Source organism: Cyprinus carpio, chromosome A4 (assembly GCF_018340385.1).
Source record: "Cyprinus carpio isolate SPL01 chromosome A4, ASM1834038v1, whole genome shotgun sequence".
NCBI classification, from domain to species: domain Eukaryota; kingdom Metazoa; phylum Chordata; class Actinopteri; order Cypriniformes; family Cyprinidae; genus Cyprinus; species Cyprinus carpio.
Window position 1 is genome coordinate 3,819,166 of NC_056575.1, and position 16,491 is coordinate 3,835,656.

Genomic DNA, 16,491 nt, shown 5'->3' on the forward strand with positions numbered 1-16,491 from the left:
CTAAAATCAGTTTTTCCAAATATTCTGCATCACATTTCATTGTTGCATAATATGTGCATCACTGGCCTTTTTAAAAACTGCCTGTAAATCTCTCATTATGCTATATTATGATAAAACTGAGGTGCATAAGCTCAGATCAATGAGGCCTGCGATCAATCCTTTCCAAAAAGAAATACAAAAATGTGTGCAAACTTGAAAGGACACAAGATTGAATCAAATATCTGGTAATAATATAGCATAACAAGAAATTTATAAACTCTATTTGTTTATTAAAATTGGGAACACCAAATTACCAAAAAAAAGCACAAAAATTACCAAAAAATTTTGGGAAGTTTTTAAACACTGAGAGCAAAGTCAGTAAGTTTTAGTCTAATGCAATAACATTAACTAGCATTTTTGGGAAAAAGAAAATATTGAACACAACATGAGGGTTAAGCAAAGATGTTTTTTTTTTTTTTGTAATCTAATGAAATACGAACCTCCTTGCATTTGGGTAGTGAAAGCATCTTATTTGCTACAAGTTAAAGTGTTGTATTCCCTCAGTTAATGCTCAAGCGATGCCTCCCTCTAGTGGTAAAAAGAGCCATGTGTGGATGTAGAAAAGGCCCCAAAGTTATGTTAGAGTTGCTATTATTTAGTACAGTTGACCATAATGTGCTTTATGTTTCACTTTTACTCCCGTTTATTCAGTGCTTGTAATAGGAAAGCATGCGCTGGTTTGTATATTATATCTGACGTCACGCAAGTAGTGTGCAGTAAGATAGAGATGGTCAGTCGGTTGTCAAGCAGTTAGTATTCAGGATGATGATAGAGAGCATCGGTCGGTGAGATTATAATTGTGAGTGACACTTTCCTCAGCGTGTGCGTGAATGAGAAAAGTAAGTAAATCTGCAGCATTACTCGTGATATTGTATTTCTTTGACAGATGTTATTTCTGATATTCGATATGGATGAGAGTTAGGAGTTTAAGGGTCGCTACACGACCGTTGTGTTAATTATATCCACGTTCGTACGTTACTTTCTAGCTTCGGTCCACCTGACTCAGTACGTCGGGTCTGGCTGCAGACTTGCACTTGCATTCTCAGACTTGCACTCTCAGACACTTGTGCTTCTGCTAGCGACGTCACTTGCAGTCTTTATTTTTTTATTTTGTTCTATTTATTGATAACTTTTTGTTTGAATCTCTCAACATTTTACAACAGTAGCCAGGTGGTGAAGACAAGAAAAAAAAAACTAAATTACAAAGTCACTTGCAATCACTTGCACTCTCCGCTACCTGTGACGTCACTTGCAATCAACACAAATCATGCGTGTTGCCAATGGAGACGCTGTGGTGGTGATTAAACGATTAAAACTAATTCAGTACTATAACATACAGGGTCCTGCAAGAAAAAGACAAGACCCGCAAATCCGTGGCCACAGAACAGCAGAATATGAATGCAATGCAAAAAGTCTTTCGTTAAGCATTTTCCTCTTGTAGAAAAACATACACTTAATATGGCATAATGTATTAAGATATATTAAGTTCAATTAAAAGACCAAATTCGATATATAGTTATTATTTAATATACTACAAGGCAAGCAGATGGCTATGAACACAATGCGCAAACTTTGTCCTCCCATACAGCAAAACGCTTAATGTGGCCTAATAACAGACTAAGATGATAAAGACAATTCAGTAGGCCTAGCCTATATGTCTTGTTGTTGACTCAACGTATATACAGACCAGCAAATATAAACGTGCATTATGAAATGCATTAAGTGATTTTAAAAGGATCAACTCTGTACAGGCAAGCAGACGAGTACAGAACGCAGTGCGTTAAATTGTACATTAAAAGTTTTCCTCCTATAGAAAATCATTATAAATAAAACACATAATGTAGCTTAATGGACAAAGACAGTGATATAACGAGTTGTAGACAGTTTATTCTATATGGAAAAAATGCTTAACAAGAAACTTTGCGTGTTGCGTTTATTCTGGGCTCAACTGCTTGCCTGTACATATTAGTTATGTATTTTAATAATGTAGAGAAGCATAATGAGTTTGGCCTTTATAATCTTAGTCCATTATGCCACATTTTGCGGTATGTGAGGAAAATACTATATACATATTCATTATATAAATGAACTGTATATTTAATTTGATATTTTAATAGCATCTTAATACATTAAGCCATGTTAAGTGTTTGTTTTTCTACAGGAGGGAAACACTTAACGAAAGACTTTTTGCATTGCGTTCATATTCTGCTGTTCTGTGGTCACGGATTTGCTGGTCTTGTCTTTTTCTTGCAGCACCCTGTACAGTCGTGGCCAAAAGTTTTGAGAATTACATAAATATTGGAAATTGGAAAAGTTGCTGCTTAAGTTTTTATAATAGCAATTTGCATATACTCCAGAATGTTATGAAGAGTGATCAGATGAATTGCATAGTCCTTCTTTGCCATGAAAATGAACTTAATCCCCAAAAAAACCTTTCCAATGCATTTCATTTCTGTCATTAAAGGACCTGCTGAGATCATTTCAGTAATCATCTTGTTAACTCAGGTGAGAATGTTGACGAGCACAAGGCTGGAGATCATTATGTCAGGTTGATTGGGTTAGAATGGCAGACTTGACATGTTAAAAGGGTGATGCTTGAAATCATTGTTCTTCCATTGTTAACCATGGTGACCTGCAAAGAAACGCGTGCAGCCATCATTGCGGTGCATAAAAATGGCTTCACAGGCAAGGATATTGTGGCTACTAAGATTGCACCTAAATCAACAATTTATAGGTTCATCAAGAACTTCAAGGAAAGAGGTTCAATTCTTGTAAAGAAGGCTTCAGGGCGTCCAAGAAAGTCCAGCAAGCGCCAGGATCGTCTCCTAAAGAGGATTTAGCTGCGGGATCGGAGTGCCACCAGTGCAGAGCTTGCTCAGGAATGGCAGCAGGCAGGTGTGAGCGCATCTGCACGCACAGTGAGGCCAAGACTTTTGGAAGATGGCCTGGTGTCAAGAAGGGCAGCAAAGAAGCCACTTCTCTTCAAAAAAAAAACATCAGGGACAGATTGATCATCTGCAGAAAGTATAGTGAATGGACTGCTGAGGACTGGGGCAAAGTCATATTCTCCGATGAAGCCCCTTTCCGATTGTTTGGGGCATCTGGAAAAAGGCTTGTCCGGAGAAGAAAAGGTGAGCGCTACCATCAGTCCTGTGTCATGCCAACAGTAAAGCATCCTGACACCATTCATGTGTGGGGTTGCTTCTCATCCAAGGGAGTGGGCTCACTCACAATTCTGCCCCAAAAACACAGCCATGAATAAAGAATGGTACCAAAACACCCTCCAACAGCAACTTCTTCCAACAACCCAACAACAGTTTGGTGAAGAACAATGCATTTTCCAGCACGATGGAGCACCGTGCCATAAGGCAAAAGTGATAACTAAGTGGCTCGGGGACCAGAATGTTGAAATTTTGGGTCCATGGCCTGGAAACTCCCCAGATCTTAATCCCATTGAGAACTTGTGGTCAATCCCCAAGAGGCGGGTGGACAAACAAAAACCCACTAATTCTGACAAACTCCAAGAAGTTATTATGAAAGAATGGGTTGCTATCAGTCAGGATTTGGCCCAGAAGTTGATTGAGAGCATGCCCAGTCGAATTGCAGAGGTCCTGAAAAAGAAGGGCCAACACTGCAAATACTGACTCTTTGCATAAATGTCATGTAATTGTTGATAAAAGCCTTTGAAACGTATGAAGCGCTTGTAATTATATTCCAGTACATCACAGAAACAACTGAAACAAAGATCTAAAAGCAGTTTAGCAGCAAACTTGGTACGTCGGGTTAAATGGGTCACATCGTGTTTAGACATGTTTATACTTTATTCAATACTTGTTATGAATGTTAAGTACTCTGTGGCTGCGTAAAATATGAAGTGGTGTTAAATATCATTATCTGGACCGCTATTGATGCTTTAAAGTATATCATAGACGACAGTAAGTTCTATCTATGTTATTGGTAACTTAATGCATGGTAGAAAATCTGAGAAGTGTTTGAATCCTTTCTCTCTGCTTACATTTTAGAGTTTAAGAGATATAGTCATATTCTGACTACTGTTTATTTTATGTTTGTAATGTGTATTAGTGCTTAAGGAGGAATGAGTGTATGCATATGTTTCCTTTATTCATTTGTATTTGTTCTCTCTTTATAGAAACCACACTCGAAATTACACTCACATTTAAACTCACTCATACAAGAAAGAGGAGGAATAAATAGAATAATAAGAATTATCTCTCCGCTCTTCATTTCATACTCCGCAATATTTGGCCTTAAGTGGTGTTCTGGCCGACACACCTGAGTGAACCTGGTGATAAACCCAGAATTAGCACCTAGACTGAGCGTCTACAAATTATCTTCACTTCAGTGGAGGAGAGGAGAACAAGAGAAACTTTTCCTCGCCACAGTTATAAGGGGTGGACCTTTATTTTGTAGAGCTTCTTTTGAACAATATGTATTGTGAAAGCAATATGCAAATAAAACTGAAAACCAGTTCATCGGCACTTTGTTTACAGAGTAACTGCAACCAAAAAATCTTAGCTCGTTAAATAGCCTGTGAAACTCGTAGGTCTTGTTTGCAGAAGCAGAGTGTTCCTTCATAAATTAACTTGATATGTAATACTGTGTGCCAAGTCTGTTTTCAGTGCTGCATGTTTTTGTAAAATACTCAAAACTACACAACATTTTGTGAACAGTCTCACTGATAACTACAGTGTGCGTTGTAATTTTTTAAAAGTTTTTGCACTGTAAAGTATATTTGACTTTTCATAGTTTAGTGAACTTTATTTGGGTCGTTTTCGATTTAAAAAAATATTTTTTTATTACATACATTAATTATTAGTATAACAAGTGCCATCTGTAATCATTAAATTAAGACTAAATAACATCTCAAGTACTCAGTGTTTAACTCTCTACCAGGATTTAATGTCCTGGTTTTCTCCCTCCCTGTTTTGTTATGATTAATGTGACAAACATTTATGTCAAACACTCATCAAACATTAGTATCACAAAAGCTTAAACCGAACAATGTAAACCAGAGCCAGTCTCACAGAGTAACTGACACCTGAAGACGGAAAACATAAAGAAAACAACACTGTGATCTTTGCTGTTCTGATCATCATGAGAATAAGTTGTGTGAAGAGTTTGTTTCCAGTCTTGTCTGTTGCTGTGGTGTTTCTCTATATGAGTTTGATGAGGGGGGAAATCCAAACTCAAGAGAAGCAGTTCCACCAAGTCCAGCAGAACTTCTCTTTACACAGCGCACTTCTTCTTAACAAGCTGGACAAACTGGAGGCTCATTTAATAGCCGTGGGTGAGTTATTAATGTTCAATCTTTTAAGTAATCAAATTTGATTAAAAAAAAAAAGCTGATGTTTCTTAGCACTCTTAAAGTTGGCTTGAAATCATAATTGACCCTATTTATTTTCTTACAGTTCATCATTCGCTCACCCTGACTTTTTTCTGAAACATAAAAGAAGATATTTTGAAAAAAAAAATTGACAATTTCTAACTAAAACTGTTAGGTTACCATCAATCTTAAAAATAAAGGTTCTTTATTGGTATTGGCTGCAAGAACAACCTTTAACATGGAATCTTTTTTAACTTTCTTCAAAATTTCAAAATTCTTTGTACTAAGAAAGAAAAATTCTGTAAATGAAAAACCTTTAAGTGAACTTCTAATAACTTCACTTAAAGATTTTTAATCTAAAATGGGTCTTCTGTAGCATTGCTGTCAAATCCTTTTTTTCTAGCCGTTATTTTTAAGAGTGAATAGTCTTCAGAACATTCTCTTTTGTGTTCCACAAAGGAAGAAAATAACTTGTTCTATATGTGATATGAATAATAACATGAAAGCAGATGTCTTCAGTCAGCAATACAAATGTTGAATGTTTTGTTCATAGTCAGGCATTATTAATTTAATTAAACATGCACAATATTATGCCCACTTAACGGAGTGTCTAGGGCTGCATTTACACTGCAGGTCTTGATACCCAAATCCGATTTTCTGACTATATCCGATTTTTTTGACGACCTGCTTACATCATCTTTTAAAAGTGACCCGTATCCGATTTTTGCATTTACACTACACACTACTGAAACTACCAAATGTAGACGTTCTGACCAGGAAAAGGAAGTAAAACAGCACGAAATACAATGGATGCAGATGCAAATAAAATTATACCAGAGCCCGTCTACCTATGCCGTCTACGGAGAGCCTTCCCACTCCCTATTAAGTCCTATTGTACCGAATTTTGGTTGCAGTTCCACCAGAGTTCCACTGGGGGCGATCGCCATGAGTGCAAAATGAATGGGAGTCTATGGGGCTAGACGGCTAAATTTGTCCCTTTCACCCGATTGCCGTTGAGAAATCTCAGATCTGATTGTAGGTTTTGCAAGTTCAACATTGGTTATAGGTCGAAAGTTGAATGAACGAGTACTTATGTCCTTTCGATTTCTTACAGGTTGAGTTGTTGTTGCCCATAACATGGTAGCATTTTTTTTTTTTATTATGAATGCAAACAATACAAAGATGACATTAATGATATACAACTTTGTGTAGAGTACACAACATGTATCAACAATATGCCATCTGAATATACAAAACAAACATACAAACAATTTAACAATTGCTAATAGAAAAAAAAGAACATGAGGGTAAGATATTGATTTATATTTCAAGTAGAGTATACAAATTAAAGTCATTACAAATTGAGGTTGTTTTTCTCGCTTTCTTATTTACAGAGGATGAAATAGTATTAAGATACATTTTAAATTCTTTCAGAAAAACAAAAAAAATTGGTTTGTTGTTGGTGAATTTACATTTATGGATATAGAATTTGCCAAGAAAATAAATTAAATTTATAACAAAACAAGATTTGTTGTTATTTGAATCGGAATCACAGATATGTCTTGTTGGATATTATTTTTAATAAATGTTTCCATATCTTTCCATAGATGTTCACTATAGGAACATGTCCAAAATAAATGATAAACAGTTTCTGTGTGAACTTGGCAAAATGAGCATCTTGTCTCAATATTGTTTTTATATTTAATCATAAAAAAATAACAGGGTAAAATTTATTTATTATTTTAAATGATACTTCTATCACTTTATTGGTGAGAAAATATTTTTGTTGTAAAGACCAAATCTTTTTCCACTTTAAATTTTTAAATAAATTATTCCAGTAAGAGATTGCAGGAGATATCGAGATAATATCTTCAGTAAACAGGGATCTAACTTTCTTATTTCTATCTTTTTTCCCTGAAAAACATATTTTACCTTTTGGAGTGTCTACTGGCTCAGGGAAAGCAGTAGTTATAGTAGTAGATTGGGTGTAATTTTTAAAAAGCATACAAATTCCTGATGGTATTGCTCCTATAACTATTGCAAATTCTTTGGGAGTAACTGGCATGTTGTATTCTGAAAGAAATTCTGCATAATTCATTAGTAATCCTTTGTCATTAAATAGCTGACAAAACTAAAAGTAATCCATTATTAAACCACCGATCAAAAAATAAAGTTCTATTTTTGTATAAAATATTTTGATTGTTCCAAATAAAGAATTTATGGGGAGTGAAATTATGTTTATATATTAAAGCCCATGCCAAAAGAACCTGTTGGTGGAAATTTGAAAGTTTGATAGGAATTTTTGATAAGTTATAGTTGCACATCAATAAAAATTTTATACCTCCAATATATGAAAAAGTTTGTTGAGGGAAAATATTCCAGATGGAGTCTTGATTTTCCAAAAATCGATGAAGCCAATTTATTTTGAAAGTGTAATTTAAGGAACTAAAATCAATAAAGTTTAAACCACCTTTGTTGTAAGAATTTAAAATTACAGATTTCTTCATATAATGGCATTTATTTTTCCAGACAAAATCTGTTAGAGCTCTATCAATCAATTTACATGTAGGCTTATCTACATAAAGAGATTGTGACGCATAAGAGAGGCGTGAAAGTCCCTCAGCCTTAGTGAGCAAAACTCTTCCTTTAATAGATAGATCCCTTTGAAGCCAGCAATTAAGTTTTTTCTTAGTTTTTTCAATAATCGGATTAAAGTTTGTTGCACATCTATTTTTTTCTTTAGTTATTTCTATACCAAGATATTTGACAGTGCTTTTAACAGCTATGCCACAGATTAAAGAGAGATGACAACTTTTAATGGGAAATAATTCACATTTATCAACATTGAGATTTAAACCAGAAACTTTAGAAAATGACTGAAGGATATTTAAGGCTACTGAGATTTGAGAGGAATCTTCCAAAAACAATGCTGTGTCGTCAGCCAATTGACTAATGATTAATTCTGCATTTCCAACAGTGATTCCTTTCAGGTTACTGCTTTTAATATGTAAATTGAGAAATTGCACCGCAATTAAAAACAGATAAGGAGACACTGGGCATCCTTGACGAACACCACGATTTAGAGAAAACCTGGGAGAGGTACCGTTTTTCAGTTTAATTGAACTATTTCCATTTACATATAACATTTTAACCATCTTACAAAAATAATCACCAAAACCAATTTTTTTAAGTGCTTGAAATAAAAAACCATGTTCCAAAGTATCAAATGCTTTATAATAATCTAAAAAAAAGATAAAGCTGTCATTAGAAATTAAATCAGAATAATCTAAAATGTCTAATATTAATCTTATATTATTAGATATGTGTCTATTTGGCATAAAGCCAGATTGTGTTTCATCAATAATAGGTATGAGGTAGTTCTATGTAAATTAGCAGTATCTGAAAGAGGAATGCGTATAGAGATGCATTTGTGATCAGAAAGTGGTGATGGAATAATATCAGAAGATACATTGTTTAAATCTCTAGAGATAAGCCACAAATCAATACGTGATTGGTTTGAGAAGGAATTATTGTTCCACGTAAATAGTTTTTGAGAAGGATGAGTTTCTCTCCAACTGTCAAGTAAAGAAAATCACTGCATAAACCTCTTTAAGTACAAACTAGAATTATCAGGAGACTTTGGAGGCCATCTGTCTAAGACGTTATCCAAAGCCACATTAAAATCCCCTCCGAAAACTAAATAAGAATTAGGATATTTGGTTAGCAAATTTAACACATGTTCTTCCACTTGATCAATACGTTTCTCATTATCTTTTTGTTGATTAAACCCATAAATATTAACAATAATAATGGTTACATTCGAAATTTCCAATACAAGACAAATGTAATGTCCACCAGGATCACAATTAGAACATACAATCTTCCCATCAAAACGGTTTTTAAAGAATACAGACACCAGCTGAGTTACTTGTTCCATGAGCCATCCATAAATCAGATCCCCACTGAGATCTCCAGAAATTACAATCCTCTTTGGTTGAGTGGCATTCTTGCAAAAAAACAAAAGTCAGACTTAAATTGTTTAAGAAACAAAAAAATTGCTTTCCTTTTTGTAATGTTTCTTAACCCTCTAGTGTTGAAAGAAATTATAGATAGAGACATAAAAGAAAAAAGAAAAGTGTACTATAGAAGTAGAGAGAAATTCTCACTCAAAATCTAATAACACTTAAAGCTTTGGGGGAAGTCGTGGCCTAATGGTTAGAGAGTCGGACTCCCAATCGAAGGGTTGTGAGTTCGAGTCTCGGGCCGGCAGGAATTGTGGGTGGGGGGAGTGCATGTACAGCGCTCTCTCCACCTTCAATACCATGACTTAGGTGCCCCTGAGCAAGGCACCGAACCCCCAACTGCTCCCCGGGCGCCGCAGCATAAAATGGCTGCCCACTGCTCGGGTGTGTGTTCACAGTGTGTGTGTGTGTTCACTGCTCTGTGTGTGTGCACTTCGGATGGGTTAAATGCAGAGCACGAATTCTGAGTATGGGTCACCATACTTGGCTGAATGTCACGTCACTTTTTTCACTTTCAAAACGATGAGAACAGCAAACTCTATATTAATACAAATAAAGTAGTGCAATTCAGAATTTAGACATCAACATCTATAGAACATGAGTAATCTTTTATCTTATAACTTCAAATTTCTTATTTATGTAGTGTAAATACAGCCAATATAATAATAAAACCATCAATGTTATTGTCTTAGTTTTTAGCCCTAACCCACAAGGAGAATACAAAAACATATTCCTTAGATTAGAATGCCTTTTAAGTTATAAGAAAAAAAAAAAAAAAAAGTTTGCCAAAACAAAACTCCATCGTATCTTTTTCTCAAAATTATATAAGCAATTATAACTTAGCATGGGAGTAATTATAATAAATTCCTTCAAAATACCAACTAATAACACGGTAGCATTCTGCTAATGAAAGCTGATTGTTTGAAGTCATTGACATTTTAAAAGACTTTTTAAAGCAAATAAGTGACTCTAAAAAATCTAACACCCAGCAGTGTGTAATTTCTTTGCATCTCCTTTCGAATACAACATTCAAATTACTCGACAAAAAATTATATCCTGAGAAAAGTGGATTTTGAGGGGTATACCGCCATTGACCTCCATTCATTCTGCACTCGTCCTGTGAGCGCCCTCATATGGAATCAGAGTGGAACTGCAACCAGTTCAGAAGCCGGAAGTGTAGTGAGAGTGAAACTTCTCGCCATATTAGACATTCTCAAACTACAAAACTTATCTCTCTCCACAATACCGCTAAAATTCAAAAAAAAAATCAACAAAACTTTGGTCTCGTACGGCGGAGAAAAAAGCGCTTAAACCGTGCCTCCCGCATATCTCGTGAAATGTCTTGTCTTACATTACATTACATTACGCAATAGGGAGGGCATCCATTTAATAATTTGAAAATTAAAATTTACACTCAATAAGTTATTGCATACTGTTTTATAATGTACTACAATACTGAGGTGCAGATAATTGCCACTATTTGCAATAAGTAGCTAGTATAAATATCAGAAAATCCTGCTAATTTAACTTAGTGTAAATAGAATCTATTGCAATCTATATTAAAAAAATGGCGTTATTTGCACTTAGTGTAAATAGCATCTATCGCTAAGAAAATATGCTATTTTCACTTAGTGTAAATATGGTGGGTTTGTATTAATATAATTTGAAGCGATTTTTGTAGACAATGATATTTAAAATTAAACATTCTTGCAGAAGAAAAAAACCTTAAATTGAGAAATGAGAAGAAACCAGAGAAGAAATCACCAAAGAAGCTGTTCCCAAACTCGTACCTTTTCAAGCAATGGACTGTTGAACTTTCTGAGGATGACCAGAGGAAGGCTGAGGATCTCTTTCAGAAATACGGCTATAATGCCTTCCTCAGTGACCAGTTGCCTCTGGACCGGGAGCTGCAGGACACTCGAGACCACAGGTGAGTTTCAGCGGATTATGGAAATTCTCTGAAATTCAACATCCATCTTGAGGCATTCATCTATTTCTGTAGATGCATTGGCCGAGAATACCCCCACAATCTGCCCACCCTCAGCGTGGTGCTGATTTATCTGGATGAGGCTCTGTCTGTCATTCAAAGAGCCATTTGCAGCATCATCAACAGAACTCCAGCCCACCTGCTCAAAGAGATCATACTAGTGGACGACCACAGCACAAATGGTTTGTTTCTCTCAAAATCCCATCCAACCCTCGTCTCAGAGGCATATTGTTCACAAAATGAGTTATTAATTCTGGATGTATCTGTCCCACATAAGATCTGAAAACACAGCTACATGTTTATATGAGCTCCATTAATGAGAAGCACCCAGGCCTGGTAAAGATGGTGATCCATTCACAGCAGAGAGGACTTTCCCAGGCCAGAATCTCAGGGTGGAAGGCTGCCACTGGGGATGTGCTTGCCATTTTGGATGCCCACATTGAAGTCCAGGTCAAATGGTGTGAAACTGTTCAGCTGACTTCAGTATTTGGCAATAAATGAAATATTTGCTCACCTAGATGAAAATCTATGTCTTAAAACAATATTGTGAAGCAGTGTTACTTTAGTATTATTTATAAATGATTAAAGTGTTTATTGATATTTTATTTAAAAAAATAGTACAAATAACTTAGTTTTAGTTAACACTAGTGTGAACAATCACCACAGACATAATCAAATGAACACATTTTTTCAAGTACTCTCTCTCTTTTAGGGCGGAGCCTCTGCTTGCACGTATCCAGGCTGACCGTACGCTGGTCCTGAGCCCTGTGTTTGATAGAGTCAATTACTATGACTTGCAAGTGACAAAGTATTCAGCCTCTGCTCATGGTTTTGACTGGGCTCTCTGGTGCACGTACGTGGGATTCCCACAGAAGTGGTACGATCAAAAAGATCCTTCACAGCCAGGAAAGTAAGTGTGTGTTGTTAGTTTAACATTTTATACTGTCTGTATTCCACCCCAAATGAGAGTGTTACAGATCCTTCTGTTCGGCCTGTTCTCCAGGAGCCCCTCTGTGATGGGAATTCTTGTGGTTGATCGTCTGTTCTTCGGTGAGATTGGGACTCTGGATGGAGGGATGGAGGTGTACGGAGGAGAGAATGTTGAATTAGGAATACGGGTAATTCACAAATACGTTGAACATTCTCCTAAATGATACTATATTAAATTCTAATTATACCACTGGGATGTTAAATACTTGTTTCTGATTGACTGATGAACGTTCAGTTATATTTTTCAGTTAAATGCACAGCTTATAGGCCTAGTTCCCTGTCTGTTGACCGCATTACAGTTCATCACTTCGCCAAAATATTACACCTATTTTGAAGCAAAGGTCCTTACAGCCTTCAACAGCAAATGATTCAAAACCCTTATAGACACTGACCAAGCAAACAAATATGACTAACAATAGGATAAAAACAGTTTCCATGTTTTTCGAACAAATTTACCTTTCCTTATAATAATATATGTCGATAAAATAGATTCAGAATGGAAAAACTCAACACTGTGTTTTGGTTCAGGTGTGGCTGTGTGGAGGAAGTATAGAGATTGTGCCCTGCTCTAAAATTGCTCACATCGAAAGGGCACACAAACCCTACATGCCTGATCTTAGCAATGTAATGAAGAGAAATGCCCTCAGAGTCGCAGAAGTTTGGACAAATTACAGATTTTAAAAATTACTTTAAAAAAGTAGAAGTACACAAAAAAGCTACTCCATTACAGTAACGCGAGTAAATGTAATTTGTTACTTTCCACCTCTGATCGATTCAAGAATTTGAGTGAATTTGAGTGGACTGAGGCTGTGGTCAAGGCATCAAGAGCCTCCACACACAGACGTGTCAAGGGATTTGGCTACAGTTGTCGTATTCCTCTTGTTAAGCCACTCCTGAAGCACAGACAACATCAGAGGCGTCTTACCTGGACTAAGGAGAAGAAGAACTGGATATATATCGTCTGCGATAATTGTTTTAATGATGTGCGCGCGCATTTATAGTGCGTTCTTTCACTGTGTAATTCAGTCTTGTAAAGTGCATTTAGAATGATCACAAAATTAAAGATATAGGGGCAGAAAATGTACATATTTATATCATTTCATATAGTAAATCAAAATCACACAAAGAATGCCGTCTTTTCCTCCAAAAATCATCATGATTATATATGCACATATAATATATATATATATATATATATATATATATATATATATATATATATATATGTGTGTGTGTGTTTACTGACCTATTGTTAATATATATATATATATATATATATATATATATATATATATATATATATATATATATAATTAATTAACAACAGGTCAGTAAACAAGTTAATTAAGAGACCTGAGCATTTAGACACCATATTGCCTGTTTTTGCTCTATTTCTACAACAAAAAAATAATTCCAAACACAGCCACCAAAGCACAGTGTTGCGTCTCTGAGCAACATGACAGTGTTTCGTTCCTGAATGAATCAGCCGTTTAAATGATTCGGTTCAATCACTCACTTATTAACAGTGACTTGCTGACACATACTGCCCATTTTAATTTCACATTTAAAGTATCTTTTAATTTTTTTTTAATAATTTCTTATAATTTCAAATGAGAATTCAACATTTTATGTCTTGCATATCAAAACATTATTCATGCATTTGTAACTGCAGGTTAAATGCATTCTTGTCCTGCACTAAACAGTGTGTAAATACATCCCAATGCCACTTCCAATGAAGCTTCTGCATTTCCTCTGCATTGAAAAGATGAGTTTGTTGATACTGATTTGCCTGGTAACAGCCTAAAGGTCTTATTTTTCTAAATAACTGATTCCTTTAATTAAAAACAACTAGTTTGAGATTAATAGGCCTATCCCAGGGGTGTCAAACTCAGTTCCTGCAGAGTTTAGTTCTAACCCTGCTCCAGCATACATATCATGTAGTTTTCAAATAAGCCTAAATGATTAGATTAGCTGGATCAGGTGTGTTTAATTAGGGTTATATCTAAACTGTGCAGGCATGGGCGCCGTATAGTGGGGAAAAGTTAGGACAATTCCAAGGGCCCCTGACTGACCGGGGCCCCAACAAATAGGTAAAAACTAATTTAAAATTTTTATTATATTATACACTATAAAAACCATCATCATTGAGTATATTTCAAATAATAATAAAAGAAATGATATCTTTGATTTTACTTATTTTGGCAATAAAAGTTAAATATCACCATTGACCAAAAAATAAAACATCCATGATGATGATGAGCAGCACTGTCTTAATGACTTAGCATCATTCCAGGGAGTCTGTGTGGGGTTCTCTGTCTCTCTTGCTCTTTTTTAACATAACAAATAAGAAAATGAAATATTTATTAATGACAGAAATCAAACACAAATTATTTTCTCACATAATGACCATTATGACATAAAAAAAAAAAAAAAAAAAAAAAAAAAAAAAACAACAACCTCCTGTCTGTACTGGATGCTGTTAAAAACAATGAGTAGCTTACCTCAACCTGCATGTAAGTTACAGACAATATTAAAATAATCCAGTTGGATGTGTTCATTTAGACTGAATTTTGGCCATTAAATGACATCTATAGATACAGACTTTATTATTCCCATCATAAAGGGCAATTTTTTGAGAAGCTTACACACACACACACACACACACACACACAAATCTATCGTATCTAATGTATGTAATCAAGTGGTGGTAATACAGAACTATAGGTAATTTGTGTCAATGTTCTGTAGTGTTAGTGTCATTTATTGGTATATGGCATATTTTAATATACTGTATATATCACAGTATATATGTATATCCACATGCATTGTGTGCATCCTACAGAGCCAGGGCCCTCTCAGATAGAAGGAGGAAGAACTGTGGAAGGAAAGGTAGAAGGCAAAGAAATTTACAGTGATGATGAAAATGAGATATGCATGGTGGAAGAAGGCAGAAGTCATAGGCAGGATGCTCACCCAGGTTTGTGGCATAAGTGCCTTTCACCCTGTTACGACTTGATGAACCACTGAAACGATTTTGGAAACATTATTTTAAGGTAAAAAATGTTACATAGTGTTGCTTTAAGGACATTTTTATGGTGGCTTTTAATCTTGCATCAAATAGTGAACTGCATACTGTATGCAGACTTGCATTTACAAATCACCAGCAGTAAATATTGTGCTAGTACTAGTATTGAACTACAAGAAGCAAGACAGTTGCAAGCCTTTGATTAGAGTTATGTAAAGCTTTTGATGGGACAGTTAGATCCTAGAGATGTGGTGACAACAACTGCGCAGAGGGGGCCCAATTAGATTTTTTTGTCATGGGGCCCAAAATTCCTGGCGGCGCCCCTGTGTGCAGGACTGTGGCCCTCCAGGAACTGAGTTTGACACCCTTGGCCTGTTTCATTTTTGACTCCCTCCCACTGTTAAAATGTAACTAAGTAATTTTTACTCTGAGTAAATTTTAAATGAGCTACTTTTTACTTTTACTTGAGTAGATTTTTAGACTGGTACTTTTACTTGTACTTAAGTAAAATTTCATTAATGTAATGGTACTTTTACTTGAGTAGAATATTTTTGTACTCTTTCAACCTCTGTTGCATAATATCTGCATCACTGGCCTTTTTAAAAACTGCCTGTAAATCTCTCATTATGCTATATTATGATAAAACTGAGGTGCATAAGCGCAGATCAATGAGGCCTGCGATCAATCCTTTCCAAAAAGAAATACAAAAATGTGTGCAAATTGAAAGGACACAAGATTGAATCAAATATCTGGTAATAATATAGCATAACAAGAAATTTATAAACTCTATTTGTTTATTAAAATTGGGAACACCAAATTACCAAAAAAAGCACAAAAATTACCAAAAAATTTTGGGAAGTTTTTAAACACTGTGAGAGCAAAGTCAGTAAGTTTTAGTCTAATGCAATAACATTAACTAGCATTTTTGGGAAAAAGAAAATATTGAACACAACATGAGGGTTAAGCAAAGATGTTTTTTTTTTTTTTTGTAATCTAATGAAATACGAACCTCCTTGCATTTGGGTAGTGAAAGCATCTTATTTGCTACAAGTTAAAGTGTTGTATTCCCTCAGTTAATGCTCAA

At 35.2% G+C, this 16,491-nt stretch overlaps 1 protein-coding gene across 1 annotated transcript; it reads left to right on the forward strand.

Moving 5' to 3' along the window:
- The first annotated feature begins 4,745 nt into the window (after positions 1–4,745).
- On the forward strand, positions 4,746–13,063 carry LOC122139356 (probable polypeptide N-acetylgalactosaminyltransferase 8). The gene is made up of 7 exons (XM_042736158.1): positions 4,746–5,347; positions 11,119–11,335; positions 11,408–11,574; positions 11,670–11,850; positions 12,105–12,302; positions 12,396–12,510; positions 12,911–13,063. Exons 1-7 carry the CDS (start codon positions 5,155–5,157, stop codon positions 13,061–13,063), a joined length of 1,224 nt encoding a protein of 407 aa, XP_042592092.1. The 5' UTR covers positions 4,746–5,154.
- The last annotated feature ends 3,428 nt before the right edge of the window (positions 13,064–16,491 follow it).